Source organism: Ictidomys tridecemlineatus, chromosome 7 (assembly GCF_052094955.1).
Source record: "Ictidomys tridecemlineatus isolate mIctTri1 chromosome 7, mIctTri1.hap1, whole genome shotgun sequence".
Taxonomy (NCBI): domain Eukaryota; kingdom Metazoa; phylum Chordata; class Mammalia; order Rodentia; family Sciuridae; genus Ictidomys; species Ictidomys tridecemlineatus.
Window position 1 is genome coordinate 120,518,791 of NC_135483.1, and position 25,782 is coordinate 120,544,572.

At 37.6% G+C, this 25,782-nt stretch overlaps 1 protein-coding gene across 16 annotated transcripts in view; it reads left to right on the forward strand.

Annotated features, from left to right (window-relative positions):
• The window catches only part of Lypd6b (LY6/PLAUR domain containing 6B), a 170,095-nt gene that overhangs the window by 138,834 nt on the left and 5,479 nt on the right, over positions 1-25,782 (forward strand). For 8 of the 16 annotated variants that reach the window (XM_078017367.1, XM_078017361.1, XM_078017368.1 and 5 more), the window contains 4 exons: positions 9,353-9,412; positions 17,939-18,048; positions 20,305-20,456; positions 24,074-24,172. In XM_078017367.1, coding sequence (XP_077873493.1) covers positions 20,309-20,456; positions 24,074-24,172 — 247 coding nt within the window. In that variant the 5' untranslated portion in view covers positions 9,353-9,412; positions 17,939-18,048; positions 20,305-20,308. Of the gene's footprint in view, positions 1-4,518; positions 4,649-9,352; positions 9,413-17,938; positions 18,126-20,304; positions 20,457-24,073; positions 24,173-25,782 lie in introns of those variants that run through there. The other 8 variants (XM_078017369.1, XM_078017364.1, XM_078017365.1 and 5 more) reach the window with 5 other exon arrangements.

Consider the following 25,782-nt stretch of genomic DNA (forward strand, 5'->3'; position numbering starts at 1 on the left):
TTGGATCATAAAGAAACATGCTATTTTAAAAAGATAACTAGAATGTCTTCAGAAAAATAAGGTGAACATGTTGTGATAAAGTCTCATTAGGGAATTAGAGCATGTTGGGTACCACTTAACATAAAGGAGATTTAATTTGAAAAGGGTAAACTGGTGATCAGTAAAATTTGATTTTCCCCCCACCAAGCTTGACATCTGTAGTGTACCTTATGCTTCTGAAAGAATTTAATTTTGCTGGAAGATTGAAATTTATGGACCAAGAATGGAGGTTGCTAACAATTCTCAAGAGTATGAGTTGTCCAATTCCAAGTTTAGAATATGTAGAGTGAACCTAAACAAAATATCTTGTCATTGTTGCCAATCGAAGCTCTCATCTGTACTTATCTTTTATTATTATGCTACCTGTGGAAAATATCAGCCAATGGGATTGCTTTTTTTGTTTTTCAAAGAAAATCTTTTCCCGATATATTTCCTGTACTTGGACAATCGATAATGTATGTAGATTTGTTCTTTGCAGATTTGCTCATTTCTGGAACATTCCTAAATGAGTTTGGCATATGAAACATGCTTTCCTACCTACTACAAGCTGTAGGAATTGTGAGGATTTTAGAAGAGTCAATGTAAGAGAGTTAGTAATGCTTCATAACCCATCATCCCTATAGCTACTGTTCTATGTTTGCCATTTGTAGCTGGCCTTCATCACTATATTCAAATCACTTTGCGGCATGGACCTTGTCTTACTTAGATTTTTATTTATGTTACTTTCATGGTACACAATGGATGCTCAGGAATGTTGATTTAATGAATAAAAGGGGAAATATATATACACATGTATTTATGTGTGTATATATACACATACATGTATGTACACATATTTTCAATTTTAAAAATTTGGTAAATGCTTTTTCCACTTTTTTTTCTTAGATAATCTTTTATCTAAGGAAAAAAAAAAGATAAATTTGGATTGATGATGCCAAGACATGACACTTTGCATCCAATGATCAACATAATTACTCAAACAAAAGAAAGCCAACTATGTGCAATCCATTCATCAATGTGTGGCCATGGAGCAGCTGCAAACCTTGCCAGGATTTCTTAGATCTGTCCTTCTGCAGGGCCCAGCAAACCCAGACTCATTAAGGAACTCCTGAAACAGCTCCCAACTTCCCTCCGTGTTCTATCATTGCCAAAGGGTGTAGAAAGTTGAAGAAAAGCATAAGCAGGAGTAGTAATATTTTATGTACAACTGCCTAGTAGGCCTCATTAAAGTATTAAATTCCTGAGAATCTGGAATTTTCCTTGAGGGATTTCATAACCAAATCGAGTTGTAGAATGTTGGCTGTTGCTGCCGTTGCTGTGGCTGTTTTTTTCCCCCCCTTTGATTTGATATCAGCTTGTGTACTTCAACCTCTATTTTTTCTTTCTCTGTCTCATGCAGACTTTCAACATATCACTATTTTTGTGTTAATGGTGAGAAGCCAGAGATAATTGTAAAATATGTACAGAGCACTGGCCATGTGCTTAGAACTGTCATAGGTCCCTGTCTTCCTAGTGTCCTCATGTAAGTATAGTATGTTCTATACTTATCCCCTCTGCAAGCAGTTTTTTTTTCTTAGTAAATCCGTTGTCCTGGAAAGTGCTCCTTAAAAGAAAATGTGACTTGGCTTTCATACCCCTTTCTTCCTTGAACAATATTCAGCAAATGTTTGGGCTTCCCTATGCCAGGGCTGTGGCTGTGGGTGGCAGGCTTCTGGCATAAGGGGTCTTGAATATGGTGAGGCAGCAAGGCAGGCATCTCCTCCACACACGTCTTCCCACTGACAAATCCGGTTCCATTGCATGGGCTTCTGGGGCATTCTGGAATTAAAAGCAAGGGTTTTTTTTTTTTTTTTCAGTGAATCCATTCAAGAAATCATCAAGGAGAATAGTGAGGGTCTGAAGCCCCAAACCAGATTAAGCTCACATTAACCTGGCGAGGCAGCAGCCCTGGTTGCCATCTGCTGACACACCACCCATAGATCAGGGGCAAGGAGTTCTTGGCCAGCTGGACCTCTTTTAAGCCGGAAGCACATCCCTGAATAGAGCAATTCGAGTGACTCCCTATTTCGGTTCAAAACTTGCTTAATCACACTCACTTTGCTGAACTGTAGTTTCAGCTTCAGAGGTTTTAGGGGGAACAAAAATGCAAAGTTTGGGGAAAAACAAAGGAAGCCATTAGGGAAAGCAAATTCAAGTCGATTCTCCTCTCTCATCACTTTGGGGTTGGCAGCAAAGAAGGCAAATGACATCAGTGACCAGGTGTAAGTATAAGAAAGCTGATTTGGAAAATAGATCCTTTGAGGCCCATTTGGGGGAGAATCATTGAGATTACACAAGGAAGCAGCTGGTAAGTTCTGGAAACCTTTTTATATAAGCCCAGAATTTGAATAATGCACTAAATGGAGTGTATTGCATATATTTAAATATTTACGTACAAATGGTTGTCATTTCTTAGCCTGCTGTGCCATGGTCCCATGACGTGAGGCAATTGTTTTAAAATTATCATTGCTAGATGCTAGGAAGGCATTGTACACAAGATGAGAATCGCAGAAACCCAAAGAATAGGCAGAAGAGGCTGTTACAAACCAACTACATTCCTCATAGCAAACTGTATGCAAGAAGTTTTGAAAGCAGTATGTGTAGTGATTAAAATGGAAGGGTTTGCAGTCAGATCTGAATTTAAATTCCTCCCTTGATTCACCGGTTTTGTAAATTTGGGCAAATCTCTTTTCCTCTCTTTGAACTTCAGATTCCTCATCTGTAAGGTGAGGATGATAGGATGATAGCCGTTTGCACCTCACCAAGGTGAGGGAATTAAATGAATTAATGGTGTTGGCTCACTGACACTAAATCCTTAATACATGCTAGCTTCACAAAGGACGTTATTTACATGAGGTTGCCTGGAGGAAGTCATTATCAAAATATTGGAAAGTAAGATTCACTGAGGCGCTAGGCACAGTGGTGCATGCCCATAATCCCAGCGGCTTGGGAGGCTGAGGCAGAAGGATCACAAGTTCAAAGCCAGCCTCAGCAAAAATGAGGTGCTAAGCAACTCAGTGAGACCCTGTCTCTAATTAAAATACAAAAAAAGGGGTGGGGCTGGAGATATAGCTCAGTGGTCAAGTGCCACTGAGTTCAATTCTCATTACCCCCAAAACAAAACAAAACAAAAAAACCATAAGATTTACTGAGGCCAGGTACTCTGCTTTAGAAGTGAAGCCAAAGCAATAGACAGAAAAATGCCTGGTACCTACATGGTAGGTGTCTCTAAATACTCGTTGAGTAACTGAATAAATGTGTCTAGTGGATAAATGTGTTTTAGAGTGGATAAGTTGGGTTGTTTTATGACATTAATTCAAATGTGAATCTCAAATGAGGAAAGTATAAGGGAAGAAATAATGAGTCAAGATTTTGAGTGTGGCAACCTCTCATTTTCCACGGGGGACACAGGGTTGGGTTCCATTTTCTTCCCGAAGCCCAGATGATGTAGGGAGTGGTTTTGTGGTGTTCTAGAAGGTCTCTTCCTGGGCACAGCACTGCCAGTTCCTTTTATTCTCCTGCTTGTGTAGTGTGGAACAGAGATGTGGTAGGCTAGTGCACATGGAGACTACAGATTACAGCCACTGTTTTCTCTCATTTACTTCTGGATCATGAGTGTCATATCCCTCTCATGACTGCAAACAGAAGCCCAGAGGTAGCAGACTCTGGAGTCTAACTGGCGTCACTGTTAAAGACCCTATCCTGGACTCTTCTAAATTCTCAGGCTGTGGGCTGGTTGGTTCTATCTTTGACTGACATGTGCCTTATCTTCTCTGGTCTCCATGTTCCAAGCCCTTGCACTGCCGGTGAGAAAAGGGATTGACGTCATCTGTCTAGCCCCAGCCCACAGTCATTACCCAGGCAAGATGCCATGAGCAAATATTGCCTTTGGAGGAAGAGGTACAAATTTGCCAAAGAAAGGAATGTTGTTCTGGGACCTTCTAGCTACAGGATTACGTAAATCACTCAACACTAGCAAAGTTCAAGTTATGAAAGTAATTTCCATTTGTTCCACAGATAATTAGTCCAAGGAAAATGGTGATAGAGAATGTATTCTGTAACTTCTCAGGAGGTAGTCCTAGTAGTTAGGCTCCAGAGAGAATGTTGAATGTTCATTTGAAAGATGTTCTATGCAGGTCACTACTATGTATTGAGCTCTTTCTGCTTCCCAGGCCTTACTCTGAGTGCTGGAGAAAAATTAACTCAGTCAGCTGAGGTTATTATTTTTTATTATTATATCCTATTTATAAGAAGGAAACCGAGGCACGGGAAGGTTAAATGACTCTTCCAGTGTTACACATTCATTTTTCAATACCTGATTCTATGTGTGAGGAAACTGAAATGCTGAGAAATAGCCCAGGTATGGGAAAAAAAAATTTAGCTTGTTCACTGTGTCAGTAAGGTTTTTTTCTCACAGGGACCAAAATACCTGAACAGAACAACTTAGAGGAAGTTTCTTTGGCTCATGATTTCAGCAGTTTAGTCTGTGCTGGTGGACTTCCATTGGACTCCATTGCTCTGGGCTGCAAGTGAGGTGGAGCATCATAGCAGAAGAGCCCAAGGAGGAGAGGTACTTAGCTCATGGTGGCCAGGAAAATACGCTCCAAGGACACACTCCCAGGGACCCACCTCCTCCAGCCATGTCCCACCTTCCTAGAGTTACCACCCAGTTAGTTCTTTCAAATTATTAATCTATCAAATGACTAAGCCATTGAGTAGGTTACATTTCATAATATAATCATTTTTACCTCCTGCATTAACTCAGGAGCTTTGGGGGTGACCCTTGTACTCAAACCATGACATTCAGTAAGCTGAATAACAGGAATTTTCACCTATAAGATAGGTATACGTGGAATCATTGCCTTCTTGACTTTGAGAGTGGGTTTCTGCCCCCATGAAGTCTTCCTGCTAGGGGCTGCAGGGTGAGGCACCTCAGGCCTCCTCCTCTCGCTTCCTCAATAGCCTAAAATATGGGATCTTAGAACCTCTGATGTAGTTACCAGAGATATTGAGCTATTTCTAATAAGAACTTTATCGTTGTTAACAAGAAATCTGGGATTTGTAGTGGGGGCAAGATAGAAATGGATCTTAGGAATGAGAAAATTAGCATCCCTTGGCCTGTAGTACAAGAGAGAATGCTGCTAATAGTCAACAGATCCCAGGAAACTGGAATGGATGTAGACCTTTCATTCTGAAAGAAGATAATGCTTTCTGGTGATGATCTTCCTTATCTGCACTCTTAATCTGCTCTTATTTCATACAACTGTGCATGGTTTTTTACGAAGATCTTAGGATTCACCAAGCCAAGATCTTGAATTTCACCAACAGAATTTGTAAAACATAATCATAGTGGTGAACTGTAAGGTACCCCCATATTCACCTCCTAATAATGCATTTAAAGCCAAACAAAAATTATATTTTGTATTATCTGATGTTTGGATTTTCTAAGCCATCAAGCCTTTAGAAAGAACTAAAGCTATAACTTAGTAGTACATTTACTATTTATATACTGTATATATACTAATGTGTAGTTAGTATAGTATAGGTACCAGACATGTACCAGTATACAGTTGTAACCATATAGTAGATATGTAGCCATAAACTGTAAAACAATTTGAATTGTTTTATTAGTAGGAAAAGGCATTTCTAACTCTGATTCAAAACCCAGGGATATAAAATTAAAGTTTGATGGATTTAACTGCATTAAACTACTTCTACATGACAAAAACAACAAAAAACAAAACAAAACAAAAAAAAAAACCTATGAGCAAAGTCAAGAAACAAATAACAAACTGGGTAATATATTTTCAGCTCGTATCACAGACAAAAATTGATAATCTTGCTAATAGTGAATTGAATTTTAATTGAATATTTAATTGAATTTTTCAATAAGTCATATGTTTGCATGGATTAAAAATTGAACCAATGAAATGAAGTATATTCACTTCTATTTTCTTGTACTATATATATATATATTTTACCCCCCCACCTAGGCTATTCCTTTTATTAATTTTCTGTATATCCTTACTGATTGTACTTTATGCATATACAAGTAAGTACATACAGTATTTTTTATTCTATTCCCTCTCTAACACAAAAAGTGACATATGGAATATTCATGTGTGAGCACATATGTGTATATTTCTTTTAATGGGAATGTGGATTGTTTCCAGTCATTTGTTATTACAAAGGGTGCTGTAATGAATATCGTGGGAATATGTCATTGTGCATGTGTGCAGGTCTACCTGTAGAGAAAAATTTCCAGTAGAATTTGAGGGTGCGTGTCAAAGGTAAATGTATGTGAAATTTTAATAATGTTCACAAATTGTCCCTTAGGGGTTGTGTTCCCATCAGCAAGATATGAAATTTTTTTGTTTTTGTGGGCTCCTCAAAAAAGAGCATTAGAAAACATTTCTACCTTTCAGATTGGCCAACATTCAGAAATTATATTTCTCCTATTCAAAAAGATACTCAACCTTTCTCATGATGTTTAAGGGTCATTTCATTTATTTTCTATGAAATGTCTATCAATATTCCTTGCCAAAATTTCCATTGGGTTACTCATAGTTTGTTTACTGATTTCTAGTAGCTCTTTCAATATTAGCAAGATTATCATTTTTTTTTGGTCTGTGATATGAGCTGAAAATATATTACCCAGTTTGTTATTTGTTTCTTGACTTTGCTCATGGTATTTTTTTTTGTCATGTAGAAGTTTGTTTAATGCAGTTGAATCCATCAAACTTTAATTTTTATATTCCTGGGTTTTGGATCAGAGTTGGAAATGCCTTTTCCTACTCTAAGCAACTCACTCTTATTTTCCTCTGGTACTTAAAAAATTATGGAAAAGGTTAAGCATACAAAAATTAAAGATAATAATTTAGCGGAACCCAGGCACCCAACATCTAGTTTTGACAATTAGAAATATTTTGCCTGGGGCTGGGGATGTGGCTCAAGTGGTAGCGCGCTCGCCTGGCATGCGTGCAGCCTGAGTTCGATCCTCAGCACCACATACAAACAAAGATGTTGTGTCCACCGACAACTAAAAAAAATAAATAAATATTAAAAAAAGAAATATTTTGCCAGTCTTATCTCTTTCCCTACTCATTTAGAGAATATTTAAAGCAAATTCTAGACATCATATTATTTTCTTAATAAGCACACCAATATATATCAATAGCTTATAAGGACTTTTTGGAATATGCTTTCTGTATCATGATTATATCAATAAGTTCTTAAAATTATTGAATACCATTTTGTATTGAAATTTTCTCTTCTAGGATTTTTATAGCTGTGTGTGTGTGTGTGTGTGTGTGTGCGCGCGCGCGTGCGTGCAAAACAAGGTATGTATCCAACCTTATTTTTTTTTTTCCTCATCACCCAGTAGTCCCAACCCAACTTCTTATGACATTGATCCTTATGGTGTAGACTTGGGAAGATATCTTTAGCATGGAACAAAATTCCACATGGATTTGAATCCATTCCTGGACTCTTTATCCTGTTCTTGGGCTCTCTATTCTGTCTACTCATATGTTAGTACAACACTGTTTTAATTATTGGAGTGTTAAGAATATTTTAATGTCTGTTCAGACTAGTCATTCCCTAAATGAAATAGTAAGTCATCTACTGAACTCATGCTATATAAAAATGGCAGGAAACCACAATTTACAACTCAGCCTCCTCAGTCCAGGGAACGGCCTGGTAATTTAGAAATAGGCAGTGTAGGAATGGGAGTTGAATGTGGGAGTGAATGTGTTTCCTAAGGAAGGTTCTGATAAAAGCAGAGGGTGGCAATAAACAGTAATAACATAAAAGCCTGCAACTGGGGCAGAGGAAGGAAGGAACCAACAAAGGGGAGAGGACATGGTCTTGGTGGTTGAAGCTTGCTTCTTTCCTTGGAAATAACAATCCTAATTCTCTCAGCAAAGTAAGAAGGAAGGCCCATAGCAAAGAAGATGGATACTTTTGCCTACTATGGGAAATCATTAAGAAATTTTGAAGTGTTGCAGAGCCTCCAGGGCCTGGTCAGGTATGTCAAGGAAGCTGTGCCATCATTTTGCACTGAGCAAAGGTCTGGACAGGTAGTGACCCAGAGCCTGTGCACCAGCTTGTGCTTCTGACTCAAGGGTATGCCTCATACCCACTTCCCAGGAAGAGGGGAGAAGGTATGAGTCCCAGGCGCCTTTCTAGTGCTTTACTAGAAAAGATCTGGGAGAGCTGGCTTCTGATGCTGAGTTATTGTGGGAAAGACATCTAATGTGTTTAGCAGGGGCAAATGCTAGTCATGGTTTTTCCTTTGAAATGCTCCTGCCTGTTAGACTCTGCCTACACCTCTCCTAAAGCCCTTGGAATGACAAGATGGTCATCACAAAGCGAATGGGTGTGGATGCCAGAGTGGGCGGAGAAACTGAAGCTGGAATTGCTGTAAGATGACTTCATTCCCCTGCGGACACCCTTAATCACATTTGGAAAAGCCTGTAGCCTCCCCATCCCCAATTTCCTCCTTACATCCTGGAGGTGATCACAATGCACTTACCTCACAGGGATGTGAAGAGGGTTAATTAGTTTCGGATGGGAAAGTTCTTTGAAGATGAATCATATGATACAGTGGATGTGCTAATTCAAGCTTCACAGCCCTCAAGTTGAGATAGCTGCCTGTTGCCCCAACCCGGGCACTAAGGTGTAAATGGAAACTGGTCTGCTTCAGAGCCAGGGGCGTGGACTTTGTGATCTGAATAGAAGGACGAAGTCAACCTCATTCAAGCATTTCTTCAACTGTCACTTAGCGAGTAACAGTCCTGTATAAACTTCAGTGGGCAGCTGTGGGGTGCGATGGGGTGGGGGATTTAGCCCTGAAGTGCAGGCCCTGTGCTCCCTGCAGGAGTGGACAGTGCTCACGGTGGAAGACACTTGCCAGAATTGTGACTCATAGACTACAAGTTACTTTGCCAGCAATGGCTGTGGGCTCAGGTTTGATTTCAGTGGTCTCTACTCCTATGAAAACCCTGTAGGATTGTGTCTTCAGTCTTCTGTTTTAGGAACTTTAAGAGAGAGAAAGAGAGAAGAATCCTTTATCTGGTCTCTGTTATTACGTGCCACTGTTTTTAAAAGTATCTTCAAGGTGTGCTGTGTTTTAAGAACAAGGTAAAACGGGCTATTTTAGGCATTATCAAAGAACACTTTGCCAATAACAAGTTTTATGGTCTGGAAATTGGTACATTTTAAGCTGTGCATTTTAAGCTCAATTTTTTTCCTTTTTTTTTTTTTTCCTTTTGAGGTGTCCTTGAATGAGGGATGCAGGGAATAGAAGAGGAGAGAAGAAACGTAATTAAGAAAGGTAAGTATGAGTAATTTTAGAAGTTAGAGTAAAGGGTTTCCCTGAGCTAATAAAGCTCCTGAGAACATTGTCCCAAAAGAGATGAGAGGTCACCAGAAAAATAACCACACAGCATTTTAGGAGACGTTTCTTAATTTAAATGAGAAGTCCGTTGTCAAGTACATATATAGTTTTGTTTCTTGGCATGCAGTATCTCAGGAAGGAAACCGTAGAGCAAAGCACCAGAACATTCATAGCAGATTTCAATATTCACTGAATTCAAATCAACCTACATTTCTGTGCAGATATATTTATAGGTACTATAATGCCATAAGATGGTATTGCCCTGAATATATTAGGGCTTCATGCGTTTCAGAGCTGTGTTCATAGTAATCTGTGTTCATTTTTCTTACCTCTTTTATTGAAGTTCAAGAATTTTTCCCATCTCTCTCTGCTTATTTAATGATGCGCTTCAGTGACGGTAGGAGGAAAACTTAACTTTTGGAAGGATGTGGTATCTGCATGAGATTATGAGATCTTCACCAGTTTATCTTCAGATACAGTGCTCAGTAGTATCCCGGTTTCCTTACTATAGTCTTCCTTCTTCTCTAATTGATTTGTTGTATCAATTTGGTTGTGGGTCTCCTATCACCTAAGAGATTGTAACTGTAGCTCATACTTTACTAGTAAAGAGGCTACTGTTTATTCACTACAGCTGCTTCTGTAATGGCTCTGCTATAACAATAAGCCCTGATGCCCTGGTCCAAGGTGGCTCTTTCCCTGATGTTTAGAGACTGGATTTAAGACCCAGTTGGGGGTTTTGGCAGAAACTAGATAATATAAACAAACAAGCATGTAGCCGATGCTGATTACAATGCATGGGCTAGATTTAATCAACAATAGATAGTACCAGACGCTGGAGTTAGCAGCAGAAGAGCCATAACCTGTGCCTGAAGGATGAGGGGCGGAAATGGTTACCAGCATCTGGGATGAGGCCTCTGTGCCACCTGAGAGGAGCTACAGGACATGTTGACAACCTGATATGGAGCTCCATATCAGGTGTGGAAATACCCATTCTCACTATCATCTTATGTTGCAATCTCTGAGCACCTGCTATTGGCCAAACCAAACTGGAAGCCAGTAAAAAGGGAACTATGTGAATGGGCTTTATAGCCGTCTTCCCAGCATGAAGGATGGGCCTGGGATGCAAAGGAAAGAGCCTGTCAAAGTCATTTCCCTTTGACTGGACTTGGAGAGCTCAGGAAGGTGGAGTGTTTAAGGCCCAGCACAGAGTGTGTCCAACTACCTGTGAATGCATGGACAGAATTTCAAGTGGTTGATAATGGTATTCTTGGAGTCTCCACATGAGTAACTTAGCAGAGTGATAGAAGACTGATAAAAGATTGATCACTTAAAGAACAATCAAAATGGCAATGGAAATTGTGTGGTAGGAAACAAGAAAATTTTGTTGTTGTTGTTTTGTTTTGATTTCTTTTAAATTGGCAATGTCTACAAGGTCTCTGATCTCTTAAAGAGAGACCTTTCGCCTGTTTCTAAGAATGGACTTGAACTTTCTTGGCTCAGCCCAGTACTAAGCAAAGAAGGACAGTCTTGTGTCCAAAAACAAGTTCCAAGCTTTTCCCAGGCTATCAACCCACCCAGGGCCTGGAGTAGACACGGAAAGGTTTTGTGAATGAGAAATATTCTAACTGGGCCTTCAAGCAGAATGGCAAATGTGACACATCTTGAAGCACTGAAATAATGATACATATGAGAGCTCAGAGCTTTTGCTTCTTAAATCAGATGCTTTACAAACTACTGCATGCTATTAATGTGTGTGGGCAAAGAAGAGGATTTATCAAAAAATCAATAAATGGATATGCTCTAGTGAGGCCTAAATATTGTTCTCACATATATTCTAAAGTAGTTTTTAAAAATTGGTCTTCAGAGGAATTTTACATCCTGTTTTCATATATGCTCGAATAATCATAAAATTTGAGAACTGAAAATATGCATATTGAATTTCAGTCTTAAAAGTTGGCAGATATTGAAAGGCCTTAATGATATTGGCCAGTGTGGTAAATCATAGAGGAACAATGGATCTCACATTTAGCTTTCTAATAGATTTGCTATTTTGACAAAAAAGGCAGCAGGTAGAAACTTTTCATTCATTCTCTTTTAATTCCTATAACTCTCTACAGAATAAATATGTAATTTCTCTCTCTCTCTCTCTCTCTCTCTCTCTCTCTCTCTCTGTCTGTCTCTCTCTCTCTCTCTCTTTTACTGAGAAGGAAACTGAGTCTTAGAGCAATTGAGTGATCAGGTAATGGTAATAGATCCAAGAAGTGACAGAGTCAGAATTTGTACCTACGTCTGGGTGCCTCCAAAGGCCAATTTTTCCCCATTACACCAGGCAGCACTTTCACTTGACTTTACCCTTGTGGGACTGTGAACCACATCATGAGCAATTAAATGTCTTTTTTCATGTTGCAATTAAAACACTATTTAATGCACATAATTTTTCAGTTTCCTCTGGGAATATGAAATTATGCACATATACATCTTTATATATGTACGTTTCCTTCGGCTGCAAGTGGTAATAGTGACAATTTATAGAGCAAGTGACACACTGTAACTTTGTTATATATGCAGGATGCAGAAATTTTTTTCCTTGGGACTGCTTTTATAAGCTTGTCAGCTTCCCGAGAGTTCTTTGAATAATCTGTTCTGGGTTTTGTGACTATGCAAAAGTCAGCACAATATTCTTTTGCCATAGCATGCAGTTTATTGTTGGGTTTTAAATACCTCCTGTTTCAAAATGATATCTACAAACATGTTCTCTACTTGTGTAATATATTTTTAGATGGAGAAGCAAGAATAAAACTGAGCTAGTGGGGGCTCTATAAATAATGGTCAGTGACATAAAACTCCAGGACAGAAGAAAGAAGATAGGACAAATGCAGAGTAACAACTGTGCTCCTAAAGATCTCCCGATTGAAAGATAACTGTGTGGGTGATAAAAGCAGCTGAGATGACTGGCAATCCAGTCTCTTCCAAAGAGGCCTGGGATGCTTTTGCAATCTGGTTTAAACTAGCATTGAAGTAATTACCTCATACAATAAAGTGTGTACACATGTGTAGATATATATATGTATGTGTGTATATATATATATATTTGTGTATGTATATATATATATTTGTGTATGTATATAGATATATACATATATGTGAGCAAGTACACATATATACATACACACATATGTTTCCAAACAAACGTATCACCTGTTTTTGCTTTAGTACATTCTATCATATTAGAATATATTCAGAGAGATTAAATGGGAAACATTTCCGTATGAACACTTTATTCTTATGGCCATTTTTCTGTGTCAGCCGAGATGAAACAAAGCAAAAAATGTTAGCCATCACCTTAAACACAGAGTGGCCCCAATGGCCAATGTCTTCAGTTGAGTTCTCAAATCCATGAATTAGAGAGTGCATCCTTGGCCTCGCACACTCCTTCACTCAATGAATGTAGAGTAATGGATCCTTAGCCAGCTGTTGGACATTTCAGCCTTGAATTCTATTTTGAGAGCTTTGATTGGTTATTAAAAGAAATTAGTTCAGTAGAGCAAGCAAGGATATGAAACGTAAAAGCAATGTGTTCTGTGCCCAAACTGTGTTGCCACTCAATTCGTATCCATGCAGCTCTGCAGAGGAGTTGCTTGAATTACTAGCCCTTGTCTCCTCCAGGTCTCCAGCAGAATTATTGTTCAAGTTTAAAATTTTAAACTGTTCTCAAGTGTAAACCCATCTATCTCAAAGAAAAGAAAAAAAATCTTTCATTTACTTACCTGATAACATAAGTATTTCTATAAAAGTAACTTTAAATATTATGCCCTTGGCATGTCTTTTTTTTTTTTTTTTTTTGGAATGGCCAAATGACGGATGCATCTGGATCTCTTCAAAACAAATTTCAGGCATGATCCATGTCGCTTGGTGCCTTCTATATGATGATTCAAAGGATTCACTAATTTGAGAATTAAGTATCAGAAAGAACTCCCTTTTCTGACAGAGTGAGAATTAATACATTTACTTTGTCTCTCTTGGCTTCTGGGAAGTTCAGAGAAAAGGGTAATTCATAGCACAGAGTGCCATTCATGGAAGGGCTTTGAATCGTCACCATTCTCTCATCCAAAATATGTTTTCTCAGTATCTTAAGAGACTTAATGCATAAGTTACTTGGCATAAGCCTCTGATAGGTCATTCTTGCCTTTCAGAATGGGTAAGAATTATTCACCTGCGTGAAGAAAATTTCAAATTTAATCAATACATTTTTTTAAATTAGTTCTGCTCTACGTTGGATCTTAAATATCTCCCAAAAGCTTGTTAAAGGCTGGGTCCTTAAGTTGGTGCTATTGGGAGGTGGTAGAACCTTTAGTGGGTCGGGCTTAATGGGTTGTGTTCAGGTCTTTGGGGGTATGCCCTCAAAGGGATAGTGGAGTCTTGACCCCTTGCTCTTCCTCCTCCTTGTTTCCCAGCCATGAGCTGTGCAGCTTGGCTCTGCCTTGTACCCTAGCCATGATATGCTGCCTTGCCACAAGCCCAGAACAATGTAGCTGGTTGACCAGGGACTGAAACCTTCAAAATTATGAAATAAACTACTCTCTTTTTAAGTTCATTGTCTCAGGTATAGTGACAGAAAGTTGACTAATAGAGGTTCCTAACATTTGTCCAATAGTTAAATAAAACATGACAAACCAATCTTGATTATTTAAAAAGGGAATTCAGTTTCTAATTCCTAAATATTTAAGTCTCTAAATTTTGTCCATGTGGAATTCTTACCATCTTAGCCCTCCATTGTCATGAAAGCCTTCCCAAGAAAGATGTAAAATCATATCTTTGACAACAATGCCTCTGAAAAAGCATCTTTTAGCTTTATCTTAAAATTTATATCATGTTTAGAAATATGATCTTAAAATTGATTAGACCACTTCTGTACTAATATTACATACTTATCACTCTGTATTAATTCATGATTAGATTTCAACTTGATTTGAATAATGAAATTATTTTAATATCAGTGCTCTTTTAGACATTATCTTTGATCAAGTTGCATGTAATGGAAAAAAAGTATGTCTTTGACATTGCAAAATGTTCAGCTTTATGCTTAGAAATGAGATATTCACATCTATGAGTTTTTGATCCTGGGATTGATGAGATTTTTTTGTTGTTTGTATTCTTTAAAGCACTGCAATCAGAATCTGAATTATTATGGAAATACTACATTGCATGTAGGACTGTTTATGGTGTAACTGGAGTTCTTCCTTGATCTCCTTCCCATAAAAATCATAGATTATTAGAAGTAGAAGGGACATTCGCAGTCATTGATTTCAACTTCCCATTTGGTTGCAATAGGGAGAATTTCTGAGTCTTCTTTAGAAATGAATCTACTATTTACCAGATTTGTTCTAGCTAATACAAAATAAAGTTGGACAGTGCTATGCCTTGATCTGATCTCTCTTTTTCTGCTAATGACATCTGAAGAAGGGAGAAGGGACAGAGAAGAGGGGAATTGGATATTGAAGATTTCTCAAATGCCATCTACATAAAAGATACTTTACTTATATAATTGCACTCAGTCCACACAACAACTTATGTTATCTGTGCGATTCTAAGCCTCCTTTTTCTTTTTAGCAAATGGTGATAAATCTTAACTCTTTAGTTACCAAGTTAGTAAATGTAGGACTAGAATTTTATTCTAGGTTTTCCTAAGTCTAAAGCTTAGTGTTTTCCCTCCTCTCAAAGATGATTGTATTAAATCTTGGTGATGTCTCTTTTTATTATAAATAAATATATTTTTTTCAAATAATACATGAGAGCTCAGGAATTGGGTCTTTCTTATTCCTTATTATATATTAAGTATTCAGCTAAATACTTGGTATAAATGAATGACTTATAATCATGCTGCTTTTAAGGTTTGGACAAAATGAAACCCTCCATGTACCACAAATGGAGAGTGAACACATCAGAGAAGGTAGAAACTGAACTTTCTGAGCTGGCCCTCAGTCCCCTGGGGAGATTAGAAACTAAGCCCTCTGTTACCCTGTTAGGGAAGGAATTAGAATCCAGTTTTGACATAAATCCCACAAACACTCTTCCTAAATGTAATAGGAACTAGAATATCTTCATTTGCCAACCTGGCTTACCAGCCAGAAGCAAGTACTGCAACTCTTATTGTGGATGTTAAAGTTTTCTGATGAATTTCCCATTTTGAGAAGAGTGTTTTCATCTCTTGCATTCTCCCTGAGTAAATTTCAGCATTTGTTCTGAATTTCCATTTTGCTATCTATTCTTTTTACAAGGGAAGCCAGGCCTATTAAGGATTGTCATTAAAGTGTCTGATTGTGGGATAAGTGGTGCTTCCAGGCAGGTGTGGATTGAGTGGTGATAGGGCATGCTGGACTTTGCAGAGCTGTTTCCCTTAAATTATCCGTCTCACTGGCAGTGGGAGTTGGTTTTGTGCATGCTGACTCATTTTTAGCAATTGCGTAAGAAATGCCAGCATTTACTGCCTAGGTTTTGCGTCTTCTTTTCAAATTTCTGTAGGAGTCCATCATTTCTTTGTCATTTTTGGACACCATACCAATTCCTTAGTGCCCACAACTTTTGTGTTATTCGCTAAGAAAGGCACTCCTCAGAGGTCATAGCTAATGATGTTGATTCTCTTCCAAAAAGTATTCACTCCGTGTCTACCATGCACTGAACGTGGTTCTGGGGAATGTGAAAAAATAACGTTATTTTCATTTCCCACTCAAAAGTTTGTGATGTCAAAGATGCGTTGCTTCTTGAGGTCCCATCAGCTTTACATGTTGTCCTTGGGAGTTTAAAATGCCGCACGGAGGATGAGATGATTGTCAGGACTCAGACTTGGGAAATTGTCATGCTTCTGGACCAAATACCATGAATGAAGTCTTTTATTCTGGGAAGTTAAGGGGCCAGAGTCTCAGGAGGGGTTTTCTGAATTTCCAAATCTGGCTACCTGCCATTCACTAGAATGCCCGGGAATTGCTCATCCCTGCTGTATCCCTACAAATATGCTTTTACAGAAATGTCTTGCCTAGGCCTACTGTCTGGGAAAGATGGGCGAAGGTAATGACCTCTGCCTGGGGTCAGAGGATATCTCGATCTGCCTTTGAGTTTGAGGGGTGTGGGTCAGATAGCTAAGGCATTTGTGGAACTTCTTTTCTTAATGTCAAAAGTGTGAAAATGTCTAAGTCACAGGGAGCTCACCTGGGGCAGCTCTGTTGGGAAACAGCAAGCAGGTGTTCTTAGGCATTGTGTGAGTCTCAGATTCCACTGAGCTACTCCACCCAGGGGGAAATGTGTCTAGACACACCATTTTGCAAATTACCTGAGGAAGTTCACAGATCACCCATTCCCCCCTCATGAAGAAGTAACTCTGCTTTGTGTGATGGCCTCTGAGAAAATAACCTGAATGCTTTAGTTTGACTTGTATTAGAGATTTTCTTCCCTCTCTTACAAGCTCTCCTGTAACCTTGTTCTGCAACAAAGACTGCAGTGGGAGCCTACTCAGCACTCTCAGCAGACAATTTTTATCTAGGAGTCTCTGTGAAATGATTCTGAATGTAAAACAACCCACAGATACTATATTTAGTCATTTACTTTTTCATTATCCTAATGTCTTTTGGTTGTGGAAAATAAAACAGTATGTTCCCACAAACTTGTACACTGAAGCATAGATAGAGATAGATGAGGAGCTCGGGGAGAAGCAGTGTGTGGTAATAGATTATAAAACCTGCTTTGGAATTCTGATACACTTTTATTTAGTACTTTTCTTACTTGACAGGTAAGAACTTTGCAGTTCGGGATAATTTTGATAGAATAAGGCTGTATACTCGTCAGTATAAAGTGGAAACAAAAACACATTTTGTCTATATGAAGCAATACTCCTTTGGTTTACTTCTTGCTAGCCTTCAAAATTCTTGGCCAGGATGTCATGTGGAGGTTTTTTTGAGGGGATCCTATGTTGGGGGCAGGGTGCTAGGAACCTTACATCTTCTGCCTCTAAATTACCAGCTCCTCAATTACACAGTATAATAACACTCTGTCCTTGTGGTGCTGTTTTGAGTGATGGAAAAAAGCAAAAACAAAAACAAACAAACAAACAAAAAAAACCCATGGTTTCATTCTTGGACTTATTGTCCAGTCAGTTGTTTCAAAATTCACTCAGAGAAGCCTTTGGTGTATCTGATTTCTATCTTCTTCTATACTCACAATCATTTGTATTCCTTTATTCCAGGAGTTAGAAATAAGGCTAGGGATTTAGGACCAATTATTCCACAGACACAAAGTATTTCTTGGTGTTGTTTCTAAATTAGGTAATCTAAAATTAAACAATTGCCTGATTTTTCCTGAACCCAAATCCTTGCAGTAAGTAATCAGGCCTCTCTGACTCCCTGATTTTGCCTATTCCTCCCTCTCAGCTGATTCCAGTCATACCAGCTGATTTTAATATTACCCCCACAGGGCAAAGCACTCAGGACAGGTATTTGATTCTTGGCTTGGCTGATTCCTTCTCGTCGTTTACTGTACCTGTTCAGATGCCACCTACTGGAGAGTTGTTGTGGGACCACCATGTATGTAAAGCAGCTCTCCTATTTACTAACATATCATCTTATTGTACTGCCTTCATGAAATTTATGACTAACTGAAAGTAAGTTTTTTTCATGTGTGTTTCTTGTTTTCTCCCTCTTTGCAGTTTGCATGAGCAAAAATCTTTAGGGGGTTCAGTGACAACAATGTGTGTTGCATACCAGTTGTCAACAATGACACGTTTGATGAATGAGTGAAGGAGCTTTCATTTCATAAAGGTTACATGAGGCAAACCAGGGATTTTGACTTGGGATTCCAAATTGGGGATGTGTTCATAATAGTAAATGCTTATATAAGAATTAGCAAAATTCTAGTCATATAGCTAATTAGATAGTTCAAACATTTTATATGCTTCAAATAATTTAATTCCTATAGTTCTATGGAGTATGTACTGTTATCACTCCCATTTTGTAGAAGCAAAGTTTGTGGCATAGGAAGGTTAAAGAACTTGCACCAGGCTTCAAATAGCAGGCTGGGAAACAGGTATCTGAGCCAGTACTTTACTACTGAATAGAAAGTGCTCAGTAAGTACAGCTCCAACCATGTGCTCAGCACTTGCTGAGTGCTTCCTATGTATTGTGACTGTCCACACCTCAAAACGAGAAGTACTATTTTTATGCTGGTCCTGTGGATGGGGAAACTGAGGTTTGGAAAGCTTCAGCCACTACTAGTCTCAGGTTTCATAGCTGCTTAGTGCTAGAACAGGGAGTGTGAGACAGCGTGACTCTGAAATCCATGATCTTAGCCATCTCTCCATGTGGATTGCTGTTGGAGTGCAGTCATCCTGAGGTTTGTGAAAGACAGATCAGACTTCCCCTCCCCAAAGGTCTCCATGGCATAAAGAAGGAGCATGCATCCATTACTTGGCTACAGATTCAAGATGACTACAAAGCAGACCAACTCAGAGAAAGAGGTGAAGCAGAATTTGGATCAGTAAAACCACTTGACTGTTGGGATAGTATAGTTGCTTAAATGCCTATTTCTTCAGAAAGAACATAGGAATAGAATTTAGAAATCTGTTAACTGTGAAAAGGTCAAGCTTGGTTTTTAAAATGAACTAGAAAAATTGCATACATTTTTATATATCTAGATCTTATTATGTTCTGATCTAAAATGCAGTGTATAAAATTTAACACTATTGTATTATTTTTGAAATTTACTCACCAGGGTTATTTTTTTCCTTTCTTTTTTTCTTTTATTCTTTTTTGAATACTGAGTACATCCTTAATGACTCAGTTCTATACAGCAAAAGCCATCTCCAGGGATGACATTGTGTTGTGCTTACATTTTGTCTAATATTCAATTCCATCTTCATGGTTATGCATTATTGCTCATGTGCAAAACCAATTGATTCATAAGAGAGGGAAGTAAAAATCCTTAGAATCCAGTGTTATTATCCTGTTCATGTGAAGAATTATACACATATATGCAGAGATTAAACCTTTTTTCATTGAAATTTTTTTCTAAATCCACTGAGAATAGTTGGTTCTGCAAGAAGAAAAGGATTTCAACCAATGTCATTGAGCTCTAATATTTCAACATTTTCACAGAACTCTTATTATGAGGGCTTTTATTTTCACAATCCTTTGTGATCCTATCTGAACCTGTATTTGATGCTCACAATTACCCAAATGTGTGGGCAGTTCCGGTGTTATTAAGCCACTTTACAGATGAGGAAATTGAGGTTAATAGAATGTAAAGAGCTTGTCCAAGGTCAGGCCGCTAATAAACAGCAGAGCCAACCCCAAATCGAAGCCTTTAGACTCCAAGTTGTATCTTTTCCTGCTGCCCACACATCTTCCTGGTCAAAAAGGAGTCCTGTGACTTCATTGAAACATGCCTGGAACCATAGTTAATTTGAGAGATCAGGTGTTTCAGCACAAAGTCAACCAGCTAGACTCAGGTGACGAAATAGGTATAACCTGGTCAGAATGGGCTGCTTGGTCTTCCTGAACCTGAAAGGTTACTGGGCATCCTGCTAAAACTCAGATGGTGAGTGCAGAGGCCTGACCAGTAGAAGGCAGTAATTACTTAACTTTCATCTGATCAAAAGAATAATGTTTAGTTGCAGGTACCAGCCCAACACAATACATAAATGTTTAAGTTATATTCAAATTCAAATTGAAACAATTATATTCAAATATATTGAATAATTGAGTCTTTCAAACAGAAGCAAACACCCTCTTATTTTTAATGAGTAAAACATAAATAAACTCAAATAATCTGTCTTTTCGTCATAGACATATGAGTTTGGCCTGTTCAATCCATGAGGTCAGGATGCTGCTCCTCTGTCACGCTGTAGCTGTGGCTGTTGTCCACATCTTTATCCTCTCAGAAAACTGGGCATCTGCCAAGAACATCAACTTCTACAATGTTAGGCCTCCTCTTGATCGTAAGTAGTGGTTGTCGTGTTAGTTCATGACTGGGGAGGGAATCAGAATGTCCTTTGAAGCCCCACTTCCATCCATTGTCACCTTGCTTTTTTTTTTTTGTTTTTCCTGGAAATGCTTGATTTATATCTAGAATAAAACAGAAAGGTTTCAACGACTCCATGGGTAAGGGTATGGTAACAAAAATATTCTTCATTTCTTTAAAATGAATTAGCTTCCTATTAAAGTCTTAAAAGCTTTCTTGTTTAAGAAATTCTTTTGAATATTGTCCCTAATCATGGCTTAGCAGAGGAAATTCAGTGTTCTTTATTGATTTCTTCATTGGAGAAGAAACTGGCTGCAAGAAGTTTCTGCATAAATGATATATTTATTCTTTCAAGTGGTCATTAACAGTTTTAAAAAGATTAGAATAATTGAAATATTTGAAGATGAATATAACCTGGATTTTCATTATGCATAATAACAGTTAGCAAGAATTACATAAAACTCAGCTTTTCACTAATAGTTTTAAAATAGGCTAACAGTGCATATCATCTTATAGGATAATTTATGTTAATATATTTTATATAAACATGTGTATATGTGTCTGTATGAATATATACCATCACCCCTTCTTTTTCCTCTTCAAATAAAACTTCTCTCATACAAACTTTATTAGATAAAAAATTATTTGTATACATGTAAATGTTTATGGTTCTCCTATCTGGAGGACTATCAGAATCTTGATGGAAGGCTTCGAAATGATATATCCCCAGGTCACTTCTTGAGAGATTTTATTATCAAAGGGGTGAGATGTGGAATTTTTTCTTTTCTCTTTTTTGAAAAGGTCTCCTGATACTGTTGATAAACAGACAGTTGTGAGAATCACTATCTTTATACTACACCTAGGTGACATCTATATCATTACTATTCTTTACTCTGTTTTCTTTATTATTTAGGACACTCAGTCATCTAGTTCTCTTTCTCTCTCAGTATACATATAAATGCTTCACATATATACATATACACATATGTACTACACATGTATCTTGAATTATCATTTGTTATACATCCATGCATTGTTAATCCCTGTTTATTAATAGGTAAAATGCATGACACATGGTTTTTGTAAATCTAGATTATTTACAAGTTTCCAAATTTTAAAGACTGTTATAATTTTTTGATGAGAAAAAATCTAGAAAAAGAGAAAAATATGTTCATTGTAGAAAATCTCAAAAAGACAGGAAATATACAGAAGAAAGTAAATTTGTTCATGATTCTACAATTCAAAGATGCTCCTTTTTACATTTTGAAATATTTTCTTTCAGTATTTTTTCCATATATGTGTATGTAGATATGAGACATATTGATGTTACACAAATTTAGTCTTACATTAGTTTTTCACTCTTCATGCTATAATTTGAATATATTTAAAATATTCTAATGTCTTTTAAAAATTCATATTTCTGATTTGCAGTTTATTTAACCATTTCCCCATACTTTATGTCATTAAAAAATACAAGCAATTTAAATTCATTGAAATTGCCATTGAAGATCTTTTTAAATGTACTTTTCAATTTGCTGATGACCTTAGAATAGATTTTACCAGAGTTAGAATTACTAAATATAAAGGATTGTGCAAATTTATACTCTAATTTTTCATTCATTAGCATTGACTATTAATATTTTTAAGCCCATACAGGTGAAAATGGCTGTCATTATTTTTATATATCTGCATAACTTTCTTTTTGCATAGGCCAAACTGAAATGTATCTGCAGTATTTAACTTCATGTCTCCTGAAACTTTGATATTTTGCTTGTGTTTTATACAGCAATGCATATCCTCCCCATGTACCCCAAATACCCACTGCTTCTACTTTTCACCCTAACTTCTGGTTATGTTACTAGGAAGGTTTGGGGTTTACCTTTACTTGCCTACATTATTCTGCAAAACCAGGAGAATTAAAAATATTACCCAGACCCTATGCCCTGGTCTATGCAAAAATGTCAAATTATTTTATTTTCCCTCTTTCCTACTAAAATAATAAGATAAGGGGCTAGGGTTGTAGCTCAGTGGTAGAGCACTTGCCTAGCATGGGTGAGGCACTGGATTCAATCCTCAGCACCACATAAAAAAGAAAACAAAACAAAAACAGCAACCACTTTGGAAAGCAGTGTGGAGATTCTTCAGAAAACTTGGAATGAACTGCTATTTGACCCAGCTATCCCACTCCTTGGTCTATACCCAAAGGATGTAAAATCAACATACTATAGTGACATAGCCTCACCAATGTTTATAGCAGCTGAATTCACAATAGCTAAACTGTGGAACCAACCTAGACATTCATGAATAGATAGGTGAATGGATAAAGAAACTGTGGTATATATACACAATGGAATATTACTCAGCATTAAAAGAGAATTTAAATTATGTCATTTTCAGGTAAATGGTAAGAGTTGGAGAACATTATGTTAAGCGAAGCAAGCCAATCCCCCAAAACTAAAGACCATATGTTTTCTCTTATTAGTGGATGCTGATCTATGAGTATAGGGGGGATGCATGGGAAGAATGGAGGAACTTTGGATTGGGCAAAGGGGAGGGTGGGGAGGGGTTATGAAGATAGAAAAATGGTGGAATGAGATGGACATCATCACACTAGGTACATGTATGATTGCATGAATGGTATACCATGCACAACCAGAGAATTGAAATGTTGCACTCCATTCATATATGACGAATTGAAATGCATTCTGCTATTATTTACAACTAAGTAGAACAACTTAAAAAAATTTAAAATTTAAAAATAACCAGATAAAAGTCAAACTTTTCAAAATGATATAATAACAAAAGAACATGTTAATTTTGCTCAATTTACATTGTCAGCAACTCAGTATTTCTCCTTTCCACAGTGCTTTGGCCTGTGTGTAAGGGCTTAAGAATAACTATCACCTTATATTAAATATTACCTTCCTGGTCAAGGTCTAATGCTGTGACAATCGACATACGTCAAATGAGGTGACTTCCTTGAGGATAACTGTACCTGTAATAGAGTGCATATGGATGCAAACTAGCAAGACTTGATGTGCTAGGGATCCCACAAGGGATTTTCATTGCAGTATTCCATTTAATTCTCACTACACCTCTGCAAGTCATAGGGATCTTTATTTTTTATAATTATAAATATTATTATGCCTTAGAAGTTAAAAATTATACACTAATTAGTTTAAAGGACAGAATTCAAACTGAGGTTAATCTGGACTCTAGTTCTTTTCAGGGATGATATATGTAGGTCACATTATTAGTTCCAATACCACTACCACCCTCACCCATACCCTCACCCCCCACTTATGCCAAATTATACATCAAAATAGAATGATATGGATCTTTTCAAAGTGGCTTGTGGAATCATTTTTGTTACTCTATAATGGAAATTCATGGAAATGTTTTTAATTTTTTTTTAAACTGACAAAAGCTTGATGGGTAAATCCAACTCCCTAGACATAGAATTTGTAAAGATGACATCGTATAAGTTTTGTTTCATCTAACATAAAAGTTGCTGACTTTGTACCATATTCGATGTTTGAAATTTTTGTGTTTTTTAACCTTATCATTTCACTTTGCATTTTTTTTCTTTTAAAGCAACACCATTTCCAAATAGCTTCAAGTGTTTTACCTGTGAAAATGCAGGGGATAATTATAACTGCAATCGATGGGCAGAAGACAAATGGTGTCCACAAAGTAAGTGTGCTGAGTTTGGAAGACGGTGACGTCACTTCCTTTAGGTCTTTCCTGAATTGCCTGGAGCAAAGATGTTCTGTGTAAAGGATCAGCACAGCAACAGGCTGGTGATGTTCTATAGAAGTCAGAGATTTCCTCTAAGGGCCTATCCTGAGAGAACTCACAAACTGGCAGCATAGCCTCAATTTGCAGTTGTGTCTGCCTTGAGGAAGAATTTCATAAACAGTATTTACCAGGGAGAAGAGACCACAGTGTTGACTAAGGCATTCTAACAATTTCAGAAATGCTTGATGATATCTTAGAAAAGCCATACTTAACTGACTTAAAGCAAAGGAAAATTTCTGTACTCTTGAGACACATCCATGCTTAGGAAACTCTGTTCATTCATTTAACAAACATTTGGATCTCCTTTTAGTTTATTTAGTTCACTAATGCATCCCAGTGCCTAATCCAGTGCCTGATTCATACTAGGCCCTCAGTAGTAGTATTTGTGGACAGAATGCATGGATGAGTGTACATTAGAACTAAGACCTGATTGACTGAACCAAACCAGCCACATAGGGATCTATTGGAAGAGCATGTCAGGAAGAGGGAATGGCAATACAAAGGTTTGCAGGGGGAAAAGTGGGTTTGGCCTCTTCAATGAATAGAAAAGACACTGGCCATGTGTTGTAGTGGGGAATGGACAAAGGACCTGAGAGGGAGACACAGACAGGACATACCAGGTTCTTCTTTTTCTGATAGAATGTGGGCTTCACTGTGACTAGGATAGGTGGACAGTAGAGTTTTAAGCTAGGGTGTGATGATACTGGTTGTATTTAAAATATTGCTACTGTGTGGTGAATGGATGGTTGGGGTCCAGAGTAGAAGGAGATACCAAGTAGGGACTATTGTTGTCATCAGGCAGAAATTGGGGACTTGGACTAGGTTTGCAGGAATAGAGGAGGCAGGAAGTTGAATGATTTAAAACACACGAACTTGAAATAAACCAAGATGTCCCTCAATAGATGAATGGATAAAAAAAAATGTGGCATTTATACACAATGGAGTACTATGCAGCACTAAGAAATGACAAAATCATGGAATTTGCAGGGAAATGGATGGCATTAGAGCAGATTATGCTAAGTGAAGCTAGCCAATTCCTAATAAACAAATGCCAAATGTCTTCTTTGATATAATGAGAGTAACTAAGAACAGAGCAGGGAGGAAGGGCAGGAGGAAAAGATTAACATTAAACAGAGTCATGAGGTGGGAGGGAAACGGAGAGAAAAGGGAAATTGCATGGAAATGGAAGGAGACCCTCGTTGTTATACAAAATTACATATAAGAGGTTTTGAGGGGGATGGGAAAAAATAAGGAGAGAAATGAATTACAGTAGATGGGGTAGAGAGAGAAGATGGGAGGGGAGGGGAGGGGGGATAGTAGGGGATAGGAAAGGTAGCAGAATACAACAGTTACTATTATGGCATTATGTAAAAATGTGGATGTGTAACCGATGTGATTCTGCAATCTTTGTAATGTTTTGAATAACCAATAAAAAAAAGAATTGGAATTTTAAAACTCTACATGGAGCTACAAGAATATCAGATGATTCAGACTTCACGGTGTAC